Below are 25,483 nucleotides of genomic sequence, written 5' to 3' on the forward strand. Positions count from 1 at the left end.
ACAAGAGTTGTACAAAAGAACATATTCTTTGACTTTAAACTGACGCTTTTGGATTCTTCTGTCATGCCATCTTTTAACTTTTTCTTTGAATAATTTTGCATTTTCATAAGCTTGGGTTCTCCATTCATCTAGAGAGCTAATATTAAATAACCTCTTTTCACCAGCAACTTTGAAGTCATAATTGAGTTCTTTGATTGCCCAAAATGCTTTATGTTCTAACTCAAGAGGCAAATGACAAGATTTTTCATAAACCATCTTATAAGGAGACATACCCATAGGATTTTTATATGCTGTTCTATAAGCCCAAAGTGCATCATCTAATTTTTTAGACCAATTCTTGCTGGACCTATTGACAGTGTTTTGCAAAATTAATTTTATTTCTCTATTGCTAAGTTCAACTTGACCACTAGACTAAGGATGATAAGGTGATGCAATTCTATGGTTAACATCATACTTGGCAAGCATTTTACGGAAAGCACCATGAATAAAGTGTGAACCACCATCAGTCATTAAATATCTAGGGACTCCAAACCTTGGGAAAATAACTTCCTTAAGCATTTTTAATAGAGGTGTTGTGATCAGCACTACTGGTTGCAATAGCTTCTACCCATTTAGTAACATAATCAACAGCAACCAAAATATGTGTATACCCATTAGAGGAAGGAAAAGGTCCCATGTAATCAAATCCCCAAACATCAAATGGTTCAACAGCAAGTGAATAATTCATAGGCATTTCTTTACGCTTACCGATATTACCTATTCTTTGGCATTCATCACAAGATAAGACGAACTTACCGGCATCCTTGAAGAGAGTATGCCAATAAAATCCAGATTGCAATACCTTGTGAGCAGTTCTATCTCCAGCATGATGCCCTCCATAAGCTTCGGAGTGACATTTCCATAGGATGTGTCCCTGTTCATGCTCAGGTACACAACGTCTAATAATACCATCTACTCCTTCTTTATAAAGATGTGGGTCATCCCAAAAGTAATGTCCTAAATCATAGAAGAATTTTTTCTTTTGTTGGTATGTAAAACTAGATGGTAAATATTTAGCAACAATTTAATTAGCATAGTCAGCATACCAAGGAGTACTATGAGAAACATTGATTGCAGCTAACTGCTCATCAGGAAAACTATCATCAATAGGTAGTGGGTCATCAAGCACATTTTCAAGCCTAGACAAATTATCAGCTACTAGGTTCTCAACTCCTTTTATATCAATGATATGTAAATCAAATTCTTGTAACAAGAGAACCCACCTAATAAGTCTAGGTTTAGCATCATTCTTTTCCATGAGATATTTAATAGCAGCATGGTCTGTGTGAACAGTTACTTTGTAATCAACAATATAAGGTCTAAACTTATCACAAGAAAACACCATTGCTAAGAATTCTTTTTCGGTAGTAGCATAATTTCTTTGAGCACTGTCTAGAGTTTTACTAGCATAATGAATTACATTCAATTTCTTATCAACTCTTTGTCCTAGAATAGCACCAACAGCATAATCACTAGCATCACACATAATTTCAAAAGGCAAGTTCCAATCAAGTGGTTGAAGAATAGGTGCAAAAATTAAGGCTTTCTTGAGTGTTTCAAAGGCTTCTAAACAATCATCATCAAAAACAAAGGGAATATCCTTTTGCAAGTGACTAGTAAGAGGCCTAGAAATTTTAGAGAAGTCTTTGATAAATCTCCTATAGAAACCAGCATGACCTAAGAAACTATGAATACCTTTTATATCTTTAGGACATGGCATTTTCTCAATTGCATCAACCTTAGCTTTGTCCACTTCAATACCTATTTCAGAAATTTTATGACCCAAGACAATGCCTTCATTAACCATAAAGTGGCACTTCTCCCAATTCAAGACAAGATTTGTTTGTTCACATCTCTGCAAAACTCGGTCAAGATTTCTTAAACAATCATCAAAAGATTTCCCATAAACAAAGAAGCCATCCATGAAAACCTCAACAATCTTTTCACAAAAGTCAGAGAATATAGCAGTCATACATCTTTGAAAGGTAGCAGGTGCATTACATAAACCAAAAGGCATACGTCTATAAGCATAGGTTCCAAAGGGACATGTAAAAGTGGTCTTTTCTTGACCAGGTTGAGAAACAGGTATTTGTGAAAAGCCAGAATATCCATCAAGGAAGCAAAAGTGTGTGTGCTTAGATAATCTTTCAATCATTTGGTCAATAAAAGGCAAAGGGTAATGATCTTTTCTAGTTGCTTTGTTTAATTTTCTAAAATCTATTACCATTCTATAGCCTGTAACAATTCTTTGTGGAATAAGTTCATTCTTATCATTAGGAACAATAGTTATACCTCCTTTCTTAGGAACACAATGAACAGGACTTACCCATCTACTATCAGCTATAGGATAGATTATACCTGCCTCCAAAAGTTGTACTATTTCCGTTCTTACCACTTCTTTCATCTTCGAATTTAACCAACGTTGGTGATCAACAACGGGTTTAGCATCAGGCTCGATATTAATTTTATGCTGACATAGAGTGGGACTAATGCCCTTTAAATCATCAAGAGTATATCCAATAGCAGCTCGGTGCTTCCTTAGAACTTTCAATATCTTTCTTCTTCATGTTCTGAAAGGTTAGCACTAATAATAACAGGATATATCTTCTTTTCATCAAGATAAGCATATTTCAAAGTGTCTGGCAATTGTTTTAATTCAAACACAGGATCACCTTTAGATGGAGGAGGACCTCCTAGAGTTCCAACAGGCAAATTGTGTTTAAGAGAGGACGTTGTTCAAAGAAAATTTTATCTATTTCATTTCTTTCATGCATATGAAAATCATTTTCATGGTCTAGCAAATATTTTTCTAAAGGATCAGTAGGTGGTACAGCAATAGAAGCAAGACCAATTAATTCACCCTTACTAGGCAATTCTTTTTCATGAAGATTTCTACTAAACTTGGAAAAATTCATGAGACTCATCACCAAAACTAACACTGATAGTTTGTTTCTTACAATTTATCTTAGCATTAACGGTATTCAAGAAAGGTCTACCAAACATAATGGGACAGAAGTCATCTTGTGGGGAACCAAGAACAAGAAAATTAGTAGGGTATTTTATTTTCCCACACAAGACTTCAACATCTCTAACAATCCTAATTGGTGATATAGTGTCTCTATTAGCAAGTTTAATAGTAACATCTATTTCTTCTATCTCTGCGGGTGTTATGTCATTCATAATTTCTTGATATAAGGTGTAAGGAATAGCACTCACACTAGCACCTATGTCACATAAACCATGATAATAGTGATCTCCTATTTTAACTGAGATGACGGGCATGCCAACAATAGCTCTATGTTTATCTTTTTTATCAGGTTTGGCAATTCTAGCAGGTTCTTCACAAAAGTAAATAACATGCCATCCATATCTTCTTCCAAGAGATCTTTAACCATAGCAATACTAGGTTCTACTTTAATTTGTTCATCAGGTTTAGGTGTTATAGTATAACTTTTTTTAACCACAGCTGAAACTTTAGCATGTTCCTTTATCCTAACAGGGAAAGGTGGTTTCCCAATATAAGCAGAAGGAACAACTAGATCAACATTATAAAGTATAGTTTCTTCTTTAATTGGTACCTATTCTTTAATTTCTTATTTAATAGGTGGGTGATATTTAAACCACTTCTCTTTAGGGAGTTCAACATGAGTAGCAAATGATTCACAAAAGGAGGCTACTATCTCAGAGTCAAGTCCATATTTAGTGCTAAACTTTTGAAAAGCATCAGTATCCATAAAAGATTTAACACAATAATACTTAAGTTTAATAACTGACTCTTTACCTTCGTCGAGTTCCCAATCTTCAGAGTTGCGTTTAATTCTTTCCAAAAGATCCAACCGGAATTCAATAGTCTTCTTCATAAAAGAACCAGCACAAGAAGTATCAAGCATGGTTTGATAATTACGAGAAAGCCGAGCATAAAAATTCTGGATAATAATTTCTCTTGAGAGCTCATGATTGGGGCATGAATGTAACATTGACTTAAGCCTCCCCCAAGCTAGAGAGATACTTTCTCCTTCATGAGGCCAAAATTATATATATAATTCCGATCATGATGAACTAGATGCATAGTATAAAAAATTTGGTGGAACTCCAATTTCAAACGATTCCACTTCCAAGATCCAATATCATGCATAACCTATACCATGCCAATGCTTTTCCCTTCAAAGATAAAGGGAAAACCTTTTTCATAACTTCATCCCTGGGTAGACCTGCAAGCTTAAACAATCCACAAATTTGTTCTACATATAACAAGTGCATATCAGGATGTTCGGTTCCATCTCCTACATAAGGATTAGCTAGCGGTTGTTCTATCATACCCGAAGGAATTTCATATTCAATATGTTTAGTAGGTGCTGTAGGTTGAGGGGTAGCTAATTGTGGTTCCAGACGAGGTGAAGATACCCCGAACAAACCCCTCAAAGGATTGTTTTCCATAGTAACAAGTGACAATAAATTTCAGCACACTATATAAATGTTTCCTTACCAAAGGCGCTTCACTCCCCAACAATGGCGCCAGAACATAGCCTTGATGACCCACAAGTATAGGGGATCAACTGTAGCTCTTTTCAATAAGTAAGAGTGTCGAACCCAATGAGGAGTAGAAGGAAATGACAAGTGGTTTTCAGTAAGGTAATGTCTGCAAGTGCTAAAATTGTAAGTAACAAAGTAGTTTGATAGCAAGATAATTTGTAACGAGCAAGTAACGATAGTAGTAATAAAGTGCAAAAAGGTAGCCGAATACTTTTCAGGCAAAGGACAGGCCAAAACGGTCTCTTATGATAAGCAAAGCGTTCTTGAGGGTACACGGAAATTTCATCTAGTCACTTTCATCATGTTGGTTTAATTCATGTTCAGTACTTTGATAATTTGATATGTGGGTGTGCCGGTGCTTAGGTGCTGTTCTTACTTGAACAAACCTCCTACTTATGATTAACCCTCCCGCAAGCATCCGCAACTACGATAAAAGTATTAAGAATAAATTCTAACCATAGCATTGAACTTTTGGATCCAATCGGTCCCTTATGGAATATCACATAAACTGGGGTTTAAGTTTCTGTCACTCTCGCAACCCATCATCTAATTTCTACTCCACAATGCATTCCCTTAGGACAAAAATATGGTGAAGTGTCATGTAGTCGACGTTGACATGACACCACTAAGGGAATCACAACATACATACTATCAAAATATCGAACACATATCAAATTCACATGATTACTTGCGACATGATTTCTCCCGTGACCTCAAGAACAAAGGTAACTACTCACAAATGGTAAACATGCTCATGATCAGAGGGGTATTAAATAGCATATTGGATCTGAACATATAATCTTCCACCAAATAAACCATATAGTAATCAACTACAAGATGTAATCAACACTACTAGTCACCCACAGGTACCAATCTATAGTTCGGGTAACAAGATTGAACACAAGAGATGAACTAGGGTTTGAGAGGATATGGTGTTTTCGAAGATGTTGATGGAGATTGCCCTCCCCAAGATGGGAGAGCTGTTGGTGATGATGATGACGATGATTTCCCCCTCCGGGAGGGAAGTTCCCCCGGCGGAATCGCTCCGCCGAAGGGCAAAAGTGCTCCTGCCCAAGTTCCGCCTCGAGGTGGCGGCGCTTCGTCCCGAAAGTCCTCCTCTTATTTGTTTAGGTCAAAATGACTTATATACCAAAAGATGGGCACCGGAGGTGGGCCGAGGGGAGCACAACCCACCAGGGCGCGCCTGGGCTCCCTGGCGCGCCCAGGTGGGTTGTGCCCACCTGGTGGGGCCCCTCTGGTACTTATTGGCTTCAATAATTCTTATATATTCCATAAAAAATCCTTGTGAAGTTTCAGCTTGTTTGGAGTTGTGCAGAATAGGTAGCCTGACGTAGCTTTTCCAGGTACAGATTTCCAACTGCCGGAATTCTCCCTCTTGCTGTGTACCTTGTAAATTATGAGAGAAAAGGCGTTAGAACTACTCCAAAAAGCATTATTATGGATAAAAACATTATAAATAACAGTAAGAAAACATGATGCAAAATGGACGTATCACACCCACATATCAAATTATCAAAGTAGCGAACACGAATCAAACCAACATGATGAAAGTGACTAGATGAAATTCCCATGTAGCCTCAAGGACACTTTGCCTATTATAAGAAACCGTTTTGGCCTATCCTTTGCCACAAAAGGATTGGGCTATCTTGCTACACTTTATTTAACGTTATCGTTACTTGCTCTTTACAAATTATCTTGCTATCAAACTATCTGTTACTGACAATTTCAATGCTGGCAAAAAATACCTTGCTAAAAACCACTTTTCATTTCCTTCTGCTCCTCGTTGGGTTCGACACTCTTACTTATCGAAAGGACTACAATTGATCCCCTATACTTCTGGGTCATCAGCAGGTCATAGCAATTCATCATATACCAGCAGTAGCTCATAGCAATTCATCATCTAGCAGCAGTAGGAGCAGCTCATGGCAATTCATTATATAGCAGCAGCAGGAGCAGCTCATAGCAACTCATCATATAGCAGTAGCAGCTCATAGCAATTCATCATATAGCAGCAGTAGCTCATAGCAATTCATCATACAGCAGCAGCAGGAGCAGCTCATGGCAATGCATCATATAGTAGCAACAACTCATAGAAATTCATCGTATAGCAGATCAGAATGAAAATTTGGCAAAAAAATCAGAGGAGATCCTCACCTTGTTGGATGAGATCATCCTTCAACAGCACCACGGCCTGGGAGGAGGCGAGGGGGAATGAGGTGCCTTCTGCCGGAGTGGGGCATCGGTGGTAGTTGTGTGGTGACCGCCAGAGTTGAGCGTTGGACAGACCATAGTGGAGCAGCTGCTGGAGACCATGAGAGTGAGGGGAGGCGCCAGAGAGAGGAGCAGCCAGGGAGAATGGGCCCTAACCGCCGGCCATCTAGCCTAGCTAGGTAGAGCATCATTGAGGAGCAGGCCAAATGGGACTTGTGGCGGCAGCTCGCTGGAGGAACCGTAGCGCTGCAGGAAGGAGATCGAGATAGAGGGAGAGGAGATGCAAGCGGGTAGGGCAATGAACTCTTGCGTGTTTTTTTAATTGAGGGTCACGTGTGGCGTGGGCGTGACCAGTGGCATTTTGAGTGTAATAGGCAGACAATAGAGTCATTTCGCTATTCGCATTCCCTTCAATTTTTTGTGAGCTTCTACACCAAGCACCCCTCCCCCCAAGCGAAGTAAGTTAAGCCCAAGCCCATAACTCAAAAACGAGTTCTTTACATCTTTTATGGCTTATTTTGACAATAACCTCTCAAAAGGCAGAACAGAATTGGCCCTTAACCTATTCAATTGTGTGTGCAATGATGAATCACTCATGCCTGCTATAGTGTACATTTAGGCATCATACATGGCATAACCTAATACATGTGCATTTCATTATAGAATCTAAAATATGCAATGTTTATGTTAGTTCATACGTTGCACATGATGTTTAAATGCCTCTTAAATCTGGTCAGTCAAGTGATGGTCTTTAAGCCTCCTTCTATGCTTGTTTTCTTGATATGTAATTCAATGTTGTGCAAGATTTGCTCAAACATCTGTTGAATTACTTGTTTGTATTAGCCAGCCATACTAGGACTGTTTGCTTTGATTACTTGTTGTTCTTGACCTAACAGAGCTTGTCAACGATTTAAGCACTAAGGGTTGTTGTAGTGGGGGCTTGTATAACTCATAGGTGACATAAAGGTTTGGTTGTACACTAAACTAGACTCTCCAAGAGTACCTGGAGGTCCAGTTCGAAGGTATGCCTAGTTTTTACATAGCGCACACATAGTAAATGCTCATTTCATTGTGTGCAAGAGATGTGGCATGTTTCATTATGTGGTGTTGTTTTATTATAAACTCATCCTTTGGTGTTGTTCACAGACTAGAAAGTATGAATATTTATCTTCCAAGGAGACCAATAACTAGTTTGTGTCACCTTGCAGAGGGGGTGCAATGAAGATAAGATTGAGGATTTCCAAGTACAAGATGTCAGGAAGGAACCTTGCGAGAGAAGGAGGAGCAACGCTGAGCCTTTTCAACCAGTTATGGTAAGTCAATGTATTACAATTACCAGGACATCCTATTTGTTTGATATTGTGCTTGCGTAGGGTTCTTCACCTGTAACCCAGTCATTGGGCCATTGATTAAAACTCCCTCCGCTCACTACTATATGACGTTCTAACTTTTTTGTAAATCAGATGTATGTAAACACATTTTAATGTGTCTGTTCACTCATTACGGATGTAGTCTACTTTTAAATATCTAAAACATCTTATAGTAGTGAATAGTGTGAAACTGCTTCCTACTATGGTAGAGTTTTCAATGTCATAAATGTCATAACCAAACGCATGTTCACATCATTGGCCTCCCTGTCATTACTAGGATCTTGATTACATACTAGTCGAGATACTTCATAGGGGGGAAACAATATTACATTACTTGTTCCTTTATATAGTAAATGTAGCTAGGCCATGGATGTTATTGAGGCGTGAATGTATGCATGTTGCCAACTCAATAGTTCAATTGCTTGTTTGTTTCAAGCATAGTTAAATTGTTATTTTCAATTGCTTTATTTGTCCTCAGTTAATGAGATGTCCAAATAATGATGCCTGATGTAGGGTATTTGTATAAGTATTAGTTGACATAATTAAAGGCCTTGCCATTTAATTACTCTAATGAAGTGTGCCTGAAGCTTTGAAGTCTATTAACCAACTATTACTGCATGAGGCTCACAATCTAGTTTATACGAGGCTAATGATTGCATAGTTTTGCTTGTTGTAGTAGGTTTGTCTGAATCCCTCTGTTGTCCATTATGCTCCCTAAGACTCTTCCGGAACATGGCACACAATGTTCCAGCTAGTTAATTGAGCTACAGAATGGCTAGCTGCTTGCTTACTTATACGCAAGATATATATATATAATGTTCAGTAGTTGCGTGTGGTATAAATTTGTAACATGTTTGTGTTTTGGATTTGGCCCCAACATCATGCTCCTCTGGTGAGCTAAGAGAGATTTCTGTATGCGGGCTGCACAAACTGCCATTTTTATAATTTTTAAAATATCACCTGCTTATGCGTCATGATGTGTAACATTATTGTTAGTCCTATTTTGCCATGTACAAGATAGTTTGTCTTGCTCACATCACTATTGTAACTATATTTTTGCCACATTCATGTGTACCTACAGAAACATTTCCAGATGAAGTGACATCAACACAAAGATCTAAGAGCAGTGTGGCATGGCCGTTACCAAATGATTATGGATTGGAATTGGAATGTGATGATGTTCTCGAGCATCAACTAGAGGTGGCAAGACAAGGTGTATATGATTCTCAACATGTAGTCAACATGGTGAGACTGGAGTTGCAGGTATTAGATGCAGGAGTCAAAAAATGAAACAAGACAATGAGGTAACCAAAAAGGAATTAGAGATTCTGTAGACTGAAATTTGTGCTATCTGAATCCTTCCAATCCTATTTTCTGAAGAGATTATAGTTCAAATGGTAAGTTCTGTTGATGCGCGTCCATGATGTATGAGCTTTATTTGCCCAGTGTATGTAATTTGATGTTTGTGTATGCTTTATTATCACTGGTGCCAAACTATAATGCCTAGTAGATATAATCTGTTGTAATTTCTTTACTGTATAGTGTAGGATTATTCTTCGTTTCTATACCTTAGTCTCTTTACTATATAGTGTAGGTTTCTTAGAGGCGGTAGTATAGAGTAGGATAATTCTTTGTATATGCTATATCGTTGAAACGGGGGGAAACATGCCCAAACATTACCTGGACGCCATCCAGATGAACAAACATGTGTAGTCAAAGAAGGATTTAATTGGGCTGGTCAACTAATATTTAGTGGATCCCAATCGATGTGGTCGATCGTAATAATGGCTCTTAACAGGTCGTTAACACGCCGAAATCTCGATAGGGCCGTATAAATGTGTCGGCGTTCTGGGAACCAAGGTAGCCAGACTTGCCTGCCTGCGGCCCATGGTATGGCTCCATCGACGGCCTGGTACGGCCCATCTTTAGCACCTTCAAGATAAGACCCTCGCGAGGGGGCAAGCCTCGCGAGGCGGGCGACATCAAGACCTCCGGAGGGAGCGGCCTTCCCAGGCTGGCCCCTGAGGAGCGGAGATTCCTATGTGGGCGCTCACCTCATGAGGTTGACTGATGCAAGTCGTGACGACCAAGGCCAGGCGGGCACCAGCGGGCGCAGAGGAGCAGGTTTCCTCTTTGGTGCTAAGAAGGCAAGAGCAGGCGCAGGGTCCCGAGGAATCAGACAAAAGGTTCCATTCTGGTGCAACAAGACCAAGACCGCCAACAGCAGGACGGATGTCATCACCGAGCCCACCGCAGCATCACGACCAGAAGCTTTGCATGCGAAGACCACCTTTCGTCAGGATAAGATGTACTACTTGTCTCCTTTCAAAATTGGCCACTATGGAATCCCTTTCCGCCTACGCTTTGGGGGAAGAGGACCGAGGCCACTATAAATATAGATTAGCCACCACTGTAGGAAAGGGGGCTCTCACTGGATCAGATCCACACCTCACTATCTCACATCCACACCAGAGCAGACCTCCTAAGGTTGTTCTTCCCTTGTACTAGTTCATCCTCAGCCCCTCGTGAGGCTAATCCACCCCAAAGCAGGAGTAGGGTCTTACACCGCAAGGTGGCCCGAACCTGGGTAAACTACTATGTCCATCTTCTTCCTTGTTCATCGAGATAGGACGTGGGGGTGACAAACTGGTTGGCTGGAGAGGTCGAGTTCTTCGCACATGCCCCAGAGTTTGAACCTTTCTTGGGTCTGCGGAGCCCTGAATCCGACAAAATGGAAACGGCCAGCAGGCCTCTAGCAGGCCGAAATAAATGCCAATTTTGTCTCGGCCCTTTTACTTGACGGATCAGTAAGAGGCCGAAAGTGTTTTGGTCCAAAAGAGGCTCAATTTACAAACTAGGCTTTTAACAGGTCGAAAGTCATGTCGGGCTGAAATTGTGACATAGGGAACATGGGCCGCTAATGGACCCAAAATCAGGTGACACCATCAAAGGCCCAACTGTTGTGCGGGCCATTAATAGGCCGAAAGACAAAACGGGTTAGAAGTAGGCCCATGTACAGAATGGGCCGAGAAAAGGCCGAAAGTCACAATGGGCTAGACGTTGGCTCAACTATATAATGGGCCGAGAAAAGGCCGAAAGACGTACCAGCGGCATATTGGTCCATATCTATAATGGGTTGCTAACATGCCGAAAGAAGGTCGGCCCGTAATTGATCCAAAGACGTAGTGGGCTGTTAACGGGCTGGAACTGACGATGGGCTGGAAATCGTCAAATCTAGAATGGGCCTTTGATGGACCGATTCTGTGTAACTCGTATGGCTCGTGGTTGCGAATGGGCCTGACGCAAGTAGGTCGCTAATGGGTGGGCCCGCTTATTTTGACAGGCCCGGCCTTCTAACCTAAACGAGGCACTGTTGGCCGGTGCCACGTGTCGACGTATCATAGGCGCCTGATGTCCATTGGACGCTGACATCTGTCGCGATGCAGAGCTGACACGTGGTTCCATCGGCCAATGAGAATTTTACATGTAGAAAATCGCCATTGGTCTGTGCTGTTAGCGGGTTATCGGATCCAAAACCGGACCCGATAGCTTAACGGTGACCCGTTACAGTGGAGGCCACATGTCGGTTACCCTTGACGAAAGCATTTCCATGACGTGTCATTTATCATCATGGAAGTGGACACTTTCGTGATGATAATTTTAGTATTGTCATGGAACACTTCTATGACAGCACATGTATGACTATCTTGATTCTGTCATAAAATCGTCATGGATGTACATGCATGACAGAAAACGTGACCTACTATGAAAAACACGTACCATCACGGAAGTATTTTTTGTAGTGGTAGATAACATGCAAAAAGTTGATAAAGTTTTTCCAGTTAAAGATCATATCGTTTCTGTTGTTCCATATAGCCCAAAGTAAATCCCATATCCCTATCCGGATATGTCTCGCTATATTTGGTTCCACTCCATTTAGCCACATCCCAAATAACGTGTTGATGCAAGTTGGAGGAGTAACATTGAAGGCTATATGTATCGTGCGCCATAGTAGTTTTGCCAATGGGCAATCAACAAAGAGGTGTTGTATAGTTTCATCCTGGTCACAAAAACAACATCTAGAACTACCTACTCCCTCCTTCCATTTACATAGGGCCTAATACATTTTTCGAGGTTACCTTTGACCATGGGTTAGCACAACAATATATGACATGCATGTTACACAAAGCATATGTAACGCCCCGGACACACCCGCCGGTGGTCGTTACTCCTGGCGGGATCTAGACTGGCCTCACAGATCAATACTAGTCTTTTCTGCGCACTTTGTCCTCACTCATGCGCACCCGGGAGCAACTTCCCGATCGGTCACCCATCCGGACACTACTCCAAGCTGAGCACACTTAACTTTGGAGTTCTGTCCAAATGGGCTCCCGGAAAAGAAGGAATTCCTTATTGATATGAGTAGTCTATCATCCCTAATAAGCCAGGCCATCACATACACCCCCCACTCAGAGGAAACGACGTCCTCGTCGGGCCATAGGAACGTTCCCTCTTGGCACAAACGTTTGTGCTTCCAGTCCAGTACATGTGCCATGTTGTGTGCCACGACGGGTCACAAACGTCATGAACAACATGACCACGCACCTGTCCGCAACCATCCGTGTAACCGCGAGGGTCGGCTCTGATACCAACTTGTAACGCCCCGGACACACCCGCCGGTGGTCATTACTCCTGGCGGGATCTAGACTGGCCTCACAGATCAATACTAGTCTTTTCTGCGCACTTTGTCCTCACTCATGCGCACCCGGGAGCAACTTCCCGATCGGTCACCCATCCGGACACTACTCCAAGCTGAGCACACTTAACTTTGGAGTTCTGTCCAAATGGGCTCCCGGAAAAGAAGGAATTCCTTATTGATATGAGTAGTCTATCATCCCTAATAAGCCAGGCCATCACAGCATACCATCAAATTCGTATGTGAAAGAAGTTTCTAATGATATAATTTTTATATCATACACCTCGTATAGTAATAACTTTATTATTGGTCAAAGGCTACCTCAAAAGACGTATTAGGCCCTATATATATGGAAGGAGGGAATACCCATCTTCACTTAACCAAATTATCTTTCGTCAAGATCACTCCCTTGTGGACAAACCACATGAAGATTTTATATTCCATCATTCCCCTACCATAGACCTCCTGAATTGTATATCAAGGGGGGCTGACTATAATACTGTGGCAACATAAAATTCCTTATGTTGTACAATATTATATAAAGTGGGTATTGTAATGCTAGGGGTGTCTCCCCTAACCATGCATCTTCCCAAAATCTAGTCGTGTTACCATTGCCAACGAAGAACTTTACCCTCTGAAAAAAGGAGACTTTGATCCTCATTAACCCTTTCCAGAACGGCGAGTCGTTAGGCCTAGCAATAACCTGGGCCAAAGTCTTAGATTTGAGGTACTTATTACGCAAGATGTGTATCCACATACCCTCAGTCTTGGTAAATAGTCTGAATAACCATTTGGAGAGGAGGCATTTATTCTTAGCTTCTAAGTTCTCGATCCCTAACCCGCCTTGGTCTTTGGGTCTGCAAATGATATCCCATCTGGCCAATCTATATTTCGTCTTAACCTCATCACATTGCCAGAAGAATTGAGATTGATAAAAGTCTAATATTTCCCGTACCCTTACCGGTACTTCAAAGAAAGATGGGAGGAACATTGGAAGACTCGTTAGTACCGAGTTTATCAGCACTAGTCGACCTCCATAAGATATATGCTTGCCCTTCCAGCAGCTTAGCCTTTTTTCGAATCTATCTTCAATGCACTTCCACTCCTTATTTGTTAATTGGCGATGATGAATCGAGATCCCTAGGTAACTAAACGGTAGTGAACCCATTTCACAACCGAACAGTTGTTTATATGCATCTTGTTCCTCTTTGGCTCTCCCAAAACAGAACAATTCCCTTTTGTTAAAAATAATTTTGAGTCCCGACAATTGTCCAAATAAGCAAAGCACTAGCTTCATATTTCTAGCTTTTGCAATATCATGTTCCATGGAAAATAATTGTGTCATCGGCGTATTGTAGTATGGACACTCCCCCATCCACCAAATGTGGAACTAATCCATCTACTTGGCCATTTTCTTTAGCCCGACCAATAAGGACTGCCAATATATTCGCTACTATGTTAAACGGAACGGGAGACATCGAGTCTCCCTGTCTTAATCCCTTATGTCTCTGGAAATAATGACATGTGTCATCATTCACCTTAACCCCAACACTACCTTTCTGAATAAAGGAATCCACATGTTTCCTCCAGGCTTCATTGAACCCCTTCATACGTAAAGCTTGTTGGAGGAAGGGCCATTTGACCTTATCATACGCTTTCTCAAAATCCACTTTGAAAATAACCACATCTAGTTTCTTCGAATGGATTCCGTGTAAAGTTTCATGTAGTACCACAACCCCTTTTAGGATGTGTCTCCCAGGCATGAACGTTGTCTGAGTTGGTTGGACAACCGAATGGGCAATCCGCGTCAACCTATTCGTACCAACCTTAGTAAAAAAATTGAAGCTCACATTGAGTAGACATATCGGCCTGAACTGCTCAATGCGTACGACCTTCTCCTTCTTTGGCAACAATGTAATTGTTCCAAAGTTTAGGTGGAATAGCTGTAAATGACTGTTGAAACTCCATGCAGAGAGAAAATAGTTGGGAGCATTTGCTAGAACGTTTCAAGGACTGCAAGCTCCAGCCTGAAGTTCTATTTTTTGAGGTGATCAAGTAGATTGTTGTATAGCTTTACACAATGCAAACCTCTGTCAGGTGATTAGAGGAAACTCTGGGCCCAGTTTTTTGTTTCATTGCCGCCATTTTGATGATGTTTGCATTGGTCTCTCTGACACCGAATACAGATAAATTCTTGAGGAATGATATATGTTGTTTTGTGTGTTTTTAACTCGAAAGAAGGGCTTTATGATGTTTGTCTTTGAAAGTTGGAACTGATGGGTGATGCATGTCTTGACTTGTAATGTCACATTTAATGGCACCACTGCATTTTCTCTTAAAACATAATGTTGACAATGGCTAGCTGAGAGAAGTGATTTTGCTGCATCACTATCAGTTTTTATTTCCTTTCTCCGAGTTTTCCTTTTGTTAAAGTTAGACTCTAGGCTCTTTTCACTCGCTTTTGTTGTGTGTTTATGGCTCTTTGGCCTTTGTTTGTATCTGGCGTCATCTTGACCTTTTTTCTCTAGCACAAGATGACGCTCGTTTGGATGTGTGTCTAAGAAGAAGAAGAAATGTTTTGGTTTTTTTTGAAAAATGTTGACCCTTTACACAGATACGAGCACTGGGACTACGTAGTACTAGAATTTGTACTAAAACTGTAAGAAAGTTATGACAAGAAATATGGATCGGAGGGAATGTTATAATATTGTTAGAACATGGGAGATAGTTTTGAGAGAGGGGGGATGGAACCGAAACATCGAAGCTCAATCCCAGGGTGTTGTCGTTCCTGCGCTGGCCAAAGAGAAGAAGAAGCTTCTTTGTTGGCAATGTCAAAGCCCAACGCTCTTATGTGAGGCTACAGACGGGACTGCCTCGAAAGGCAACGGTGTTTCCATCTTCGGGGTTTACCTTAGCTGTCCGCAGCCGTTGTTCAGGTTGGGATGCCACGGAAACGGAAACGGGCGCAATCCCGCACTGCAACAATTCTGACCCGAAGTCACAACCCACAAGAGGGTGGTATTGGTAAGCAAACAATGGTTCACGCCGTGGTTCTGGGCTCTGGGGTACGGTGAATGGAGTCTGAAACCACCCACCCGCACGCTGTTAGCACCAATCTCGACTAAGATTGTCCATTGATGTACGCTTGTACACGTGCATCTTAGAGTTATTAGTATGACATGTACGGTATGCGTACGTGTTTGCATTCCAGTTGTAAACGGGAGCTCTTTCTATCTCCTACTGAAACATGCACTCTAAAGATGTATACTTCCACTGGAGAGGGAGGCTGGAATGATTAGCCTAAACAATGTTTAGTCTTCTGTGTTCATCAGGTGGGTTAAGTACTCTCAAGATGGTGCTGTGGTGTAGTCGGTTATCACGTTAGTCTTTATTTACACACTAAAGGTCCCCAGTTCGAGCATGGGCAGTACCAAAATGTTTTCATAATTGTGTTGTCACCTTCAGCGACTTCCGCATACAATAGTTCAACTCTATTTTGTGAGCTTCTCTGTGAAATCCTGGTTGGATAAACACACGCATATACCTGGCCATTCCTTGGGCCGGGCCGGGCTTCGGGCCGGGCCAACCAAAGCCCGACGCAAAAAACCCAGGCCCGAGCCCGGCCCAGCCGTCGGGCCTAAAAATCGGGCCCAAGCCCGGCCCATCACACTAAAAGCCCGTCGGGCCTCGGGCCACGGGTCAGGCCTCTTCCTTAAACGGTGAAATCGACGGGCTCGGGCCCGGCCTGGCCCGGGCTTCGGGCTCAAAACCTAGGCCCGAGCCCGGCTCATGGACAAGGTCGGGCCGAGCCGGGTCGGGCTTTTTCGAGCCGAGTTAGGTCAGGCCAATCGGGCCGGGCTGCCCATGGCCAGGTATACACATTCACTAGAAACTACTCCCTCCGTTTTGAATTACTTGTCGGAGGTATGGATGTATCTAGATGTATTTTAGTTTTAGATACATCCATTTCTGTAACAAGTAATTTAGAATAAAGGGAGTACGTAATACGAAATGTGGTGTTTTTGTGTCTGTAAATTATTACAGTACGCTCGTGCGAAATCCTTATTTCGCGCACAAGGAAATCTAGCTAAGTGCTACGCACAAGGATTACCGACAGCATACATGTATGCTGAGATAAATATTTTAGTGAAGATAACCTACGTACTCCCTCCGTCCAGAAATACTTGTCATCAAAATGGATAAAAGAAGATGTATCTAGATATATTTTAATTTTAGATGTATCTAGATATATTTTAGTTCTAGATACATTTTTTTATTCATTTTAATGACAAGTATTTTCGGACGGAGAGAGTAGTTATATAGGATAATAACTAGAGTATAAGATTCCGCTAAAAAATCAGGATTCACAGGGCAAAGGAAGCATTCTAGGAAAATTAATCATGCTACTTCAACACCAACCAATGCAACGTAGCAACAACTGCTGGAGATAAGCATCTAATAGGAGAAAAACATCTGACCACCATTTTCAGGATTTTACACTAGTCTAGTTGGCAGACAACCACCACCACGAGGAACAAACAACTGGGACCTATTATTCCATGTAAACTGGATACAAGACCTATGATGAATGCAGAAAGTCAAGCACAGCACAGATGATAATAATCTACGTCTGTTGTAATCCGAAAAGCCAAGGCAAACATAACAACTACTCATCATCATCCACGCGAAGATCACGGCCACTTATCATTCAAGGGCACAGGGACGATCCTCTGTTTGTCCGGGTGGTAGTATACATGCATTCTGCGGCCTAAAACGCAAGCTCGTAGCTTTCTTAGGACTGATCAGCCAAGCCGCTCCCACCGTCATTATCGGCACCAGTTCTCCTGTGGCTCTCAGTGCCAGAAGGCTCAGAACTGGCCCCACCTGCTGCATAGGCTGGTTCAACTTGAGGGGCCTGAGGCATGCCATTGACAGCCCCAGGTCTCGCAACCATTTGACCAGCAAACGGAAGCATCTGAGCCTGTTGCTGCTGTAGTTGCTGCTCCTGCATCTGCTGAGGCGTTAGAGGGGTCCTCGGAGGGAACATTGGCACCTGTGACATGTAATGCCCTGCCCCTGGGGATGCACTAGGTGGTGCCATCTGTATGCACAAGTAACATTAGTGCATGCACTAGAAACAATATAGGTATACTGTATATTGCCATATTGGTCTAGGACATGACTGACCTGAGGACGGCTTACAGTGGTCTGTGGCTGAGTATCAGCGATTGCAGCCAAATACAAAAGATTCTTCTGAAGCTGAGCTTGATACCTGAAAGTTATATAGGAGATGAGTTGTCTATGTGTTTCTCCATATCCGCTTCATAAGGAACCGCACATTCACACAAGCAAATATTGTTATGTATAAGGAAACTTGTTGAATGCAACTATCTATTACAGGTATAGAACACAAGAACAATTCAATGCAATGCAAAGTAGATTAAGAAATACAAAAATATCACAAATTATGCCCCCACTAGCAAGAGAAAAGGACTAATAACGGAGAACTTAAACTTCCAATAATCATAGAAGCAAAAACATGATGTGGTTAGCAACATTGGATTAGTGACACACGAGCAGCGACCAGCACAATGGAACTGTTGATCTGGTACACAAGTAAAAGATTATGAACGATGCTAAGCGTAAAAGACAGCCATATTACAACGTGAAAAACTGATACGGCCAAAGTTGCCGTGTCTGCATGCCAGGCGGCTCTGATACGGTGATACGCATGATATGGCCGAGATGCACGTATCCAGGAGTACAAGGATTTTTGATTTTTTTTTAAGAGAGAGAAAAGAGCCTATATGGTAGGACATGATAGCACAGTGATGCGAGAGCGTAGCCCCGAGCGAGCCGAATAGAAGCCCAAGAAGTCACGAACTACCCTAACTTTGCTCTCTCGCTCTCTGTTCGACCGCACAAGCACTGGATTGAAGGCAGGAGGGCGCCGCCACCACCGCCTGGAATCGACTCGCCACACCGCCGCCTCGAGTGACTAGACTCGAGCCTTCTCCACCACCGTCGCAAGAGAGAGGTAAGTTTCACGTGCATGCTTGCTGTGTGCTTGGCTGCTTGCTATTGCTAGCTGATGTTGCTGCTTTGCTGCTACTGCCTACTGCTAGGGAGGGAAATATGACATGGCATCTAAAGGGAGTGGCATGGCAGCTAGCCAGTCTTCACTTGGTGGTACTGCTAGCAACAGTACTGAAATTGAAGGCGCAGGTGGAGAGGCCGGGCACGGTGTCGGCAATCCAAAATATCATATGATGTACTCCCTCTGTAAACTAATATAGGACGTTTTAGAGACTTGACACAAGTCTCTAAAACGTCCTATATTAGTTTACAGAGGGAGTATTTTCTATTTTGCATACACCATGAGGACATTGATGATGTTTCAAGACTTGACAAGAGGCATGGAAGCACCCAATGGGGCAGTATTTTGATCGCATCTCACGCATCCTATTATGTTGTCTTTATTACATGTCATTTTATGAATTGTTTGTATATACTCGCCGTATCGCCGCTGTTTCTGGAAATTAACATGTCCTGTGTCCCCGTACTCGTATCGCCGTATCAGTGCTTCGTAGACGTGAAGTCCAATAGAGTAAAGCTTAGTTAGCAACAATGTGTTTGTAGATCAAAAGAATGCATATTTTGACAGTTTTGAGTGTTTGTTACAGCATGACAAGTATGTAGGCCATTTCGCTGACATGGCTGCAATTTGTCTTTTATGTGACACTTCCGGAGGAGAAGGGACGCTACAGGTGCTAGGAGGTTGGCGACACGGTCTAGATCCTCAACATTATGACCGCCCTCCGCAAGGACAACATAAGCAAATCGTCCCAACCTCCACGCTCTCGCGGGCGCCCTACCTGTCTGTGCATTGCGCCACTACCACCATGGCCTTGCTGTTCTCCTGCCTACTAGAAGAAACCACCTAAAATAAGTTTGTCAAAGCACAGACAAGCACCTGCGCAAGAACCACGACAGGGTGCTCTAATGACAATAGTCATGGATTGACATGATGCCGCTTGTAAGCGCCCCTACAGTCAGAGCAACCCAGCGCTTCCACAAATAGTGCATCTCGTGCCAGAGTTCGCTTCTGAAAATGAACGGACAACTACCTTCATGTTCAAATATACAACTAGTGGCAGGGTTAACTTCTGATATCCTGCAATTTCTCTTTTGCCAACTATACAGGGACTATGGAAGAGTTTTAACCAAATCTTATGGTATCTTTCAGTTTAGATATTTGTCACTTGTCTAGCATTCCTTTCCGGACACAAGTACTATTTGTGTAGTCATGCACACATATGCGTATTACACTTATATGTTTTTACAAAGCAGATGTTTCTCATAATACTTTACACGGATTTTGAACCTTTTGTAGCTACAGCTATTCACAAGAAGCTGAGGTACATAACGAAGACAAATGTCAGTTAAAAAAGAAAAACAAAGATATACGGAGCAGAGATTAAGATACTTTTTATGGCTCTTGGAAGTTGGAAGTAATGATTACCATTCATTAGTGATTTTTTTCTCCAAGGGATGTGGTGTCGTAACTTGAAATTTATCCAGACTAGCTAATTGACTGTGCCTTGCTACAGGGGCATACACATTCTAATGGTTTAACATCAATCATGTCTAACATATACCTTTTAGAATACTCATGTACATTAGGTGGTATTGTTGATTCGATTTACCGTTAAATAATTCCTCCTCCACCAACCTCTCTCTCTTTCTCTAAAAAAGCAAAGACTTGATTAACCTTGAAGAAATAAACCCAGAGTGTGGAGGGAATAGAGAGGAGGACGGACATGCGTGTGTGGGTCGCAGCGGGCCGGTTTCGCCCTGGTTTTCTTGGCGTGCTAAGCATGGAATGGAGGCGGACAAAGGTTGGGTGAAATGGGAACGTTATGTCTTTTTTAGGTAGTGTAGAGTAGATAGATGTAGATGTAGATGTAGATAGATTGATTGATTTGTCATGTATGGTAGTGAATCAGCTGGAGACAATTTTTTATTGATGATTGATTTGTTTATTATGGCACTTGAATCAGCGCTTACCAAACTGGTTGGGGTTGTGGTCGGTAAAAGGATTCATGGGAAGATCCATCAATCGGTCGGGCCCTGGGGGGACGAACAACGTAGGAAGTAGAAACTCCCCTTTAATAGTACGGATAAATTTGAAGGACTATTTGATTTGTTATCACGATGTAGCAAGTGCCTGACCAGTTCCGAAATATTAAAGTTCGCATGATTTAACATAAATTATAGTATAATATCTACCGCTATTAACCATTGCAAGCAGTAGTTTCCAAGTGTAGGAAATATTATTATTTTTTTGCTTCAGAGGCAAAACAGTAAACATAATATATATAGTAAGGCAGCTAAACCTTTGGCGGGAAAAACATATAGTAATACTAAGTTCACGAACATCACACACTTGTAATAAACTATGATGAATATTTAAGAAAACCACGGCCATCCGCAAGATGCACGTGTTTTGATTGAATGCACTACAACTTATCAAATCCACAAATTTATGTCCCTCCACTGCGTGCACTTATGTCTTCAAACCGAGGAAGGGAGAAGACACGGAACTTATGGTACCAACATCATGAGGCATTGGGTTGCACACACAATGTAAATCCCCTAGAGGCACAGCACAAAGGTTGATGGTGATATCTTCTCTATCGATCAAAACGTTAAGACACATAAAGAACCAAGTTGGTGCTTTGATGGTAACTGAAGATGGTTGGACGACGACCCTTTAACCACTAGGGTTTGGTTTCCTGTGTGTGTCACCTACAGGAATATTTGTTCAGTGGTAGGGGACACACCCGTCAATATTCAATCTCTGTGTGTCCAGTAGCTATTGTGTGAATACAAGCTAGTGGTGGTGTCCATATTTACATGCTGTACTGGGTGCTTTTAACACAGGGCGCCAAGACACACTACTTTATTAGTATTAAAAGATAATCATACAATGATCCGTTCAACCTTTTTCACTGGTACTCTAGAGACAGTTGACCTGTGGTTCAATATTAATGTTTGGAACAATATATTTCCTTGTATGACACCCAAAAAAAAACTTGTTAGGTTCAGTGGCCACCTCAGCCAAATTTGAGACACCAAGCCAAACATAGAGTTTACAAACCTCTAGTATGTGCTTTTGCGTTCACAAAAAAATAGTACTCCATCATCAAAGTAGTGTTTCTTGACTAACCATACCCACATCAATCATATCACATGTGGTAATGGCTAAGGGTGCTAAAGCAGAAGTACCAATTCAATTCATTCGCAGGTCAGCTGCTCAAGCAGACATTTTCTTTGCAAACATATTATTTTGGCAGTCTTTGCAAGCATATTATTTTGGCAGTTTTTTGCCTGCTTCATTTACTTATTTTAACTGAACAGACCAGCAGCCAGTCCAATATTTACTGTTGGCCTGTTGGGCGTCCGCTGGTCTGGTTTTAGAACAACGGTACTAGCTAACGATAAATGTAAACAGATAAGTAAGAACAGCTGAAGATGGCGGCAGAAACACAATAATTATATTTTGTGCATACAAAGCAAGAATCCGATGGAAAGCAGAATGGCTCATTAGTTAGCGAAATTAAAGACCATATTGAATTGTATAATCTTCAGAAAAAGAGGTTCAGTCCAAAACATACTGAGCACATTCCGCCAACTTTCCCAGGTTCTGATTTTCCAAGATTGCCAAAATTAGTTGCTTATTTTCATCCAGGTACTGCACAATGGATAATGCCAATTAGGGGGAATGGATAATTATAACAGGTCGTGTATAGAGTTAGTAAATTCAAATAGAAAGCCTGAACAACAAAATACAAATAAACAAAAACAATACAGTGCAGCATTAGACGGTTAGACCTTCTATAGGTCTGCACGAAAACATGAGGATTAAAGATCGGGACTGAAGATTTTTGTTCAATCATCCCAATGCCCAAATTACAAAGCTAGAAAGAAGAAAGGAACACAAAGCATTAGTATAAATCTAAAGAACTAGAGATCATTTGGAGGTTGGGAGTCAAAAGTATAGAACTATATTGTTGGAGTGAAAATGTTTGATCCGTTTGTTGCACAGCATAAGCATGAGCACCCTTGATAACTTGGAAAACAGTTCAAAAGGAGTAAATCCAGGGTTGCTCTCAACATTTTTCTGGAGTAAAGCAACTTGGTCGAACAATGTAGGTTTTCGTTACTAGAACGAAGCCATTTCCATTAAGCAGTACATGCATCAACATTCACCAGCAAGAAGCAAAAATAAATAAAACTTGTTTGAATCTAGCGAGACAATAAAGGATGCGTCACAGTAACTAGTCGCTAGTAACTGCAAAACAAAAGCAACATTTGAAGATTGGCAGCTGGAATGGAAATAAGGCTGTAGAAGGATGGAAACAATACTAGTATTAATTTATAGAAGGAGAATACTGATATCAACTAACTCAGAAAAAAGCTATTCAAATCACATCAATATCGGTCCATAAGAACGCCATCTCTAATAATCCACCAGAAGAAAACCACGACTGGTAGGGGCGACAAACGATCGAATATTTGGCCGGGAACCAACCCTTCAAACCCACCAAGGAGGCACGCCAGCCCTATCGAGAGCCGACAGAGATGGGAAGGGGGGAGAGGGAACCTTTTGGATCTGCTCGGTGCTGAGGCCAGCAGACGGAGGCATCCCCGGCGCCGCCGCCGCCGGCGGCATGGGCATCGCTTGCTGCATCGCGGCGGCTCTCGCTTCCTCTTTGTTGGGCTGTGTTGGGGGGTTTGGAGGGTTTGCGGGTGTAGGAAGAAACACAAAGCGCCCACCTGATGCCGACCTGCCCCAGAAGACTTTCAGATGCTCCTGCAATTTGGAAATAATTACATATATGCCCCTTGACATTTTGTTACGGTTACCTGCACCTATTTTGGTCACTTTGCATGTGTAGCCCGATTAAGCCTGGATGACTGAATACAAATCAAAAATCAAGTGTTTGCCTACATCCCCTTCACTATGACCAAGCAACAACATAGGCACCGTTGTTTGGTTGTCTGCATGTTCTACCCAGATGCAAAAAGATGTTGTTTGGTTATATGCACACAAGTGATGTGGTAATCTCTTTAAGAAATGATGAGGTTACCAGTACACACATCGTCAACGTATATAGCATAATCATAACCATAGGATTAACCACAACCATAAGGCCTTCTACAATGCTAGATGCTTAGGGAGGTGCTTACAGAAATAAACCGGTTTTCCTGAAATATTGGTGTCTATTTCTAAAAAAGAGACGCATAATTAAGCGTCTACGCTCTACAAATAAGCTCCCGTGCTTAAAAAAAGTCCGGTTTATCTTTCTAAGTATCTCCCCTAAGCACCTTGCATTGTACAAAGGCCTAACCGTCATACCAGTTCAAACAGGCTAACATCACAACAGTACCACATAGTCTTCAAACTTTAACATAGCAAAGATAGTAGCGAACCCATCCTAAGCACCCTCAGCATCCATGTCGAATGCTTTGTGATGCATATCGCACTTTTCCTCCACCTCAATGTCGTCGTCTTTGAAGACAATGACCTTCAAGTTCGCAGGACTCGCCGACTTGAAGGTGAGGAGGCACCCGATGCTGACCTCGTGAGTTACACACAAGGCGGCCCAATCCTTATCAAGGGCGAGCCTGCCACTGATCATCCGGGTGGTGACCTTTCAGGTGCAGTCGTTGTTCATCATCAGCCTAAACAACTCTGGGATGCGGCCGAAGTGCTTGCTGATGGCAGGGGCATCTGCAGAACCTCCAATTTAGGTCCAAAGGTGGTCTTGCAAAAGTGTGTTCGGACGACGTTCTCCTAGTAATGGTCGTACTTCTTAATCCTCTTCGAGGGGCTGCCAATCTGCAGCATCAGCTTGCCCTTCTTGCCCAAGACGATCCGTTTGCCCTTCCCGTCAGCGGCTACCTCCTTACCCTTCCCGTCAGCGGTGACCTCATTGACAGCCTTGTCGTTGCATCCCATGACGATCTTGTCAATGTGCATTGAACATACACATATGAACTAGTTATCGAATCAAAAACGTAATGCATGTATGATCAAGATCGGTCTGGACGACTCCGATGGGGAGGAGGAGCACCAGGCGTTGAAGATGGTGGTGATGGTTTCTTAGCCTGGCTGCTCTTCAATGCCCCTCGAGATGGATGACTACAAGCTTGAAGGTAGGCTACCACGTGTGTGTTCAAACCCTGGAATCGATTCAACGGTTTGTTAAAACCCTCAAATTTCCTACCTACCATGTTTGGAAAACCTCAAAATTCCTACCATGTACGTGTTGGCCCAGTGGGAACCAGGGTACCACGGGGCCATCTGCCTACGGCCCAGGAAGGACCCTTTGCCCAACTCATGAGGCGGCCTGCCAGCGGGCACCGCGAAGCCAGCAGCCTAGCCAGGGCCTTGCCCCGCGAGGGACTTCTCCGATGGAGGACTTCATCAAGACTACATCACGGCAAGCAAACCCGGAGCCCGCACCGCGAGTCACGTACCCGTCACGTGGGTGACGTCGTCGTGGCAGGCGCCAACCTGTGCGGCTAGGGCTGTTTCCCCTTTGGT

General features: G+C 42.3%; 1 protein-coding gene across 1 annotated transcript; it reads right to left on the bottom strand.

The window, feature by feature from the left end:
* Window positions 1–17,292: 17,292 nt before the first annotated feature.
* Window positions 17,293–23,721, bottom strand: LOC125508297 (GRF1-interacting factor 3). The gene is made up of 4 exons (XM_048672954.2): window positions 23,537–23,721; window positions 22,548–22,624; window positions 18,058–18,142; window positions 17,293–17,971 (listed from the first exon to the last, which is right to left on the bottom strand). Exons 1-4 carry the CDS (start codon window positions 23,621–23,623, stop codon window positions 17,663–17,665), a joined length of 558 nt encoding a protein of 185 aa, XP_048528911.2. The 5' UTR covers window positions 23,624–23,721; the 3' UTR covers window positions 17,293–17,662.
* Between the last annotated feature and the right edge of the window lie 1,762 nt (window positions 23,722–25,483).

The sequence above is a fragment of the Triticum urartu genome, chromosome 5A (genome assembly GCF_056163025.1).
Source record: "Triticum urartu cultivar PI428250 chromosome 5A, HENAU_Tu73, whole genome shotgun sequence".
In the NCBI taxonomy this organism is placed as follows: domain Eukaryota; kingdom Viridiplantae; phylum Streptophyta; class Magnoliopsida; order Poales; family Poaceae; genus Triticum; species Triticum urartu.

Coding starts and splice junctions, on each gene's coding strand:
- LOC125508297 (XM_048672954.2), bottom strand. CDS start 23,623: ATGCAGCAAGCGATGCCCATGCCGCCGGCGGCGGCGGCGCCGGGGATG. Junction 18,143..22,547: donor AAGTTGGCGGAATGTGCTCA/GTATGTTTTGGA, acceptor TATAACTTTCAG/GTATCAAGCTCAGCTTCAGA. Junction 17,972..18,057: donor CCACTGTAAGCCGTCCTCAG/GTCAGTCATGTC, acceptor TTGTGCATACAG/ATGGCACCACCTAGTGCATC.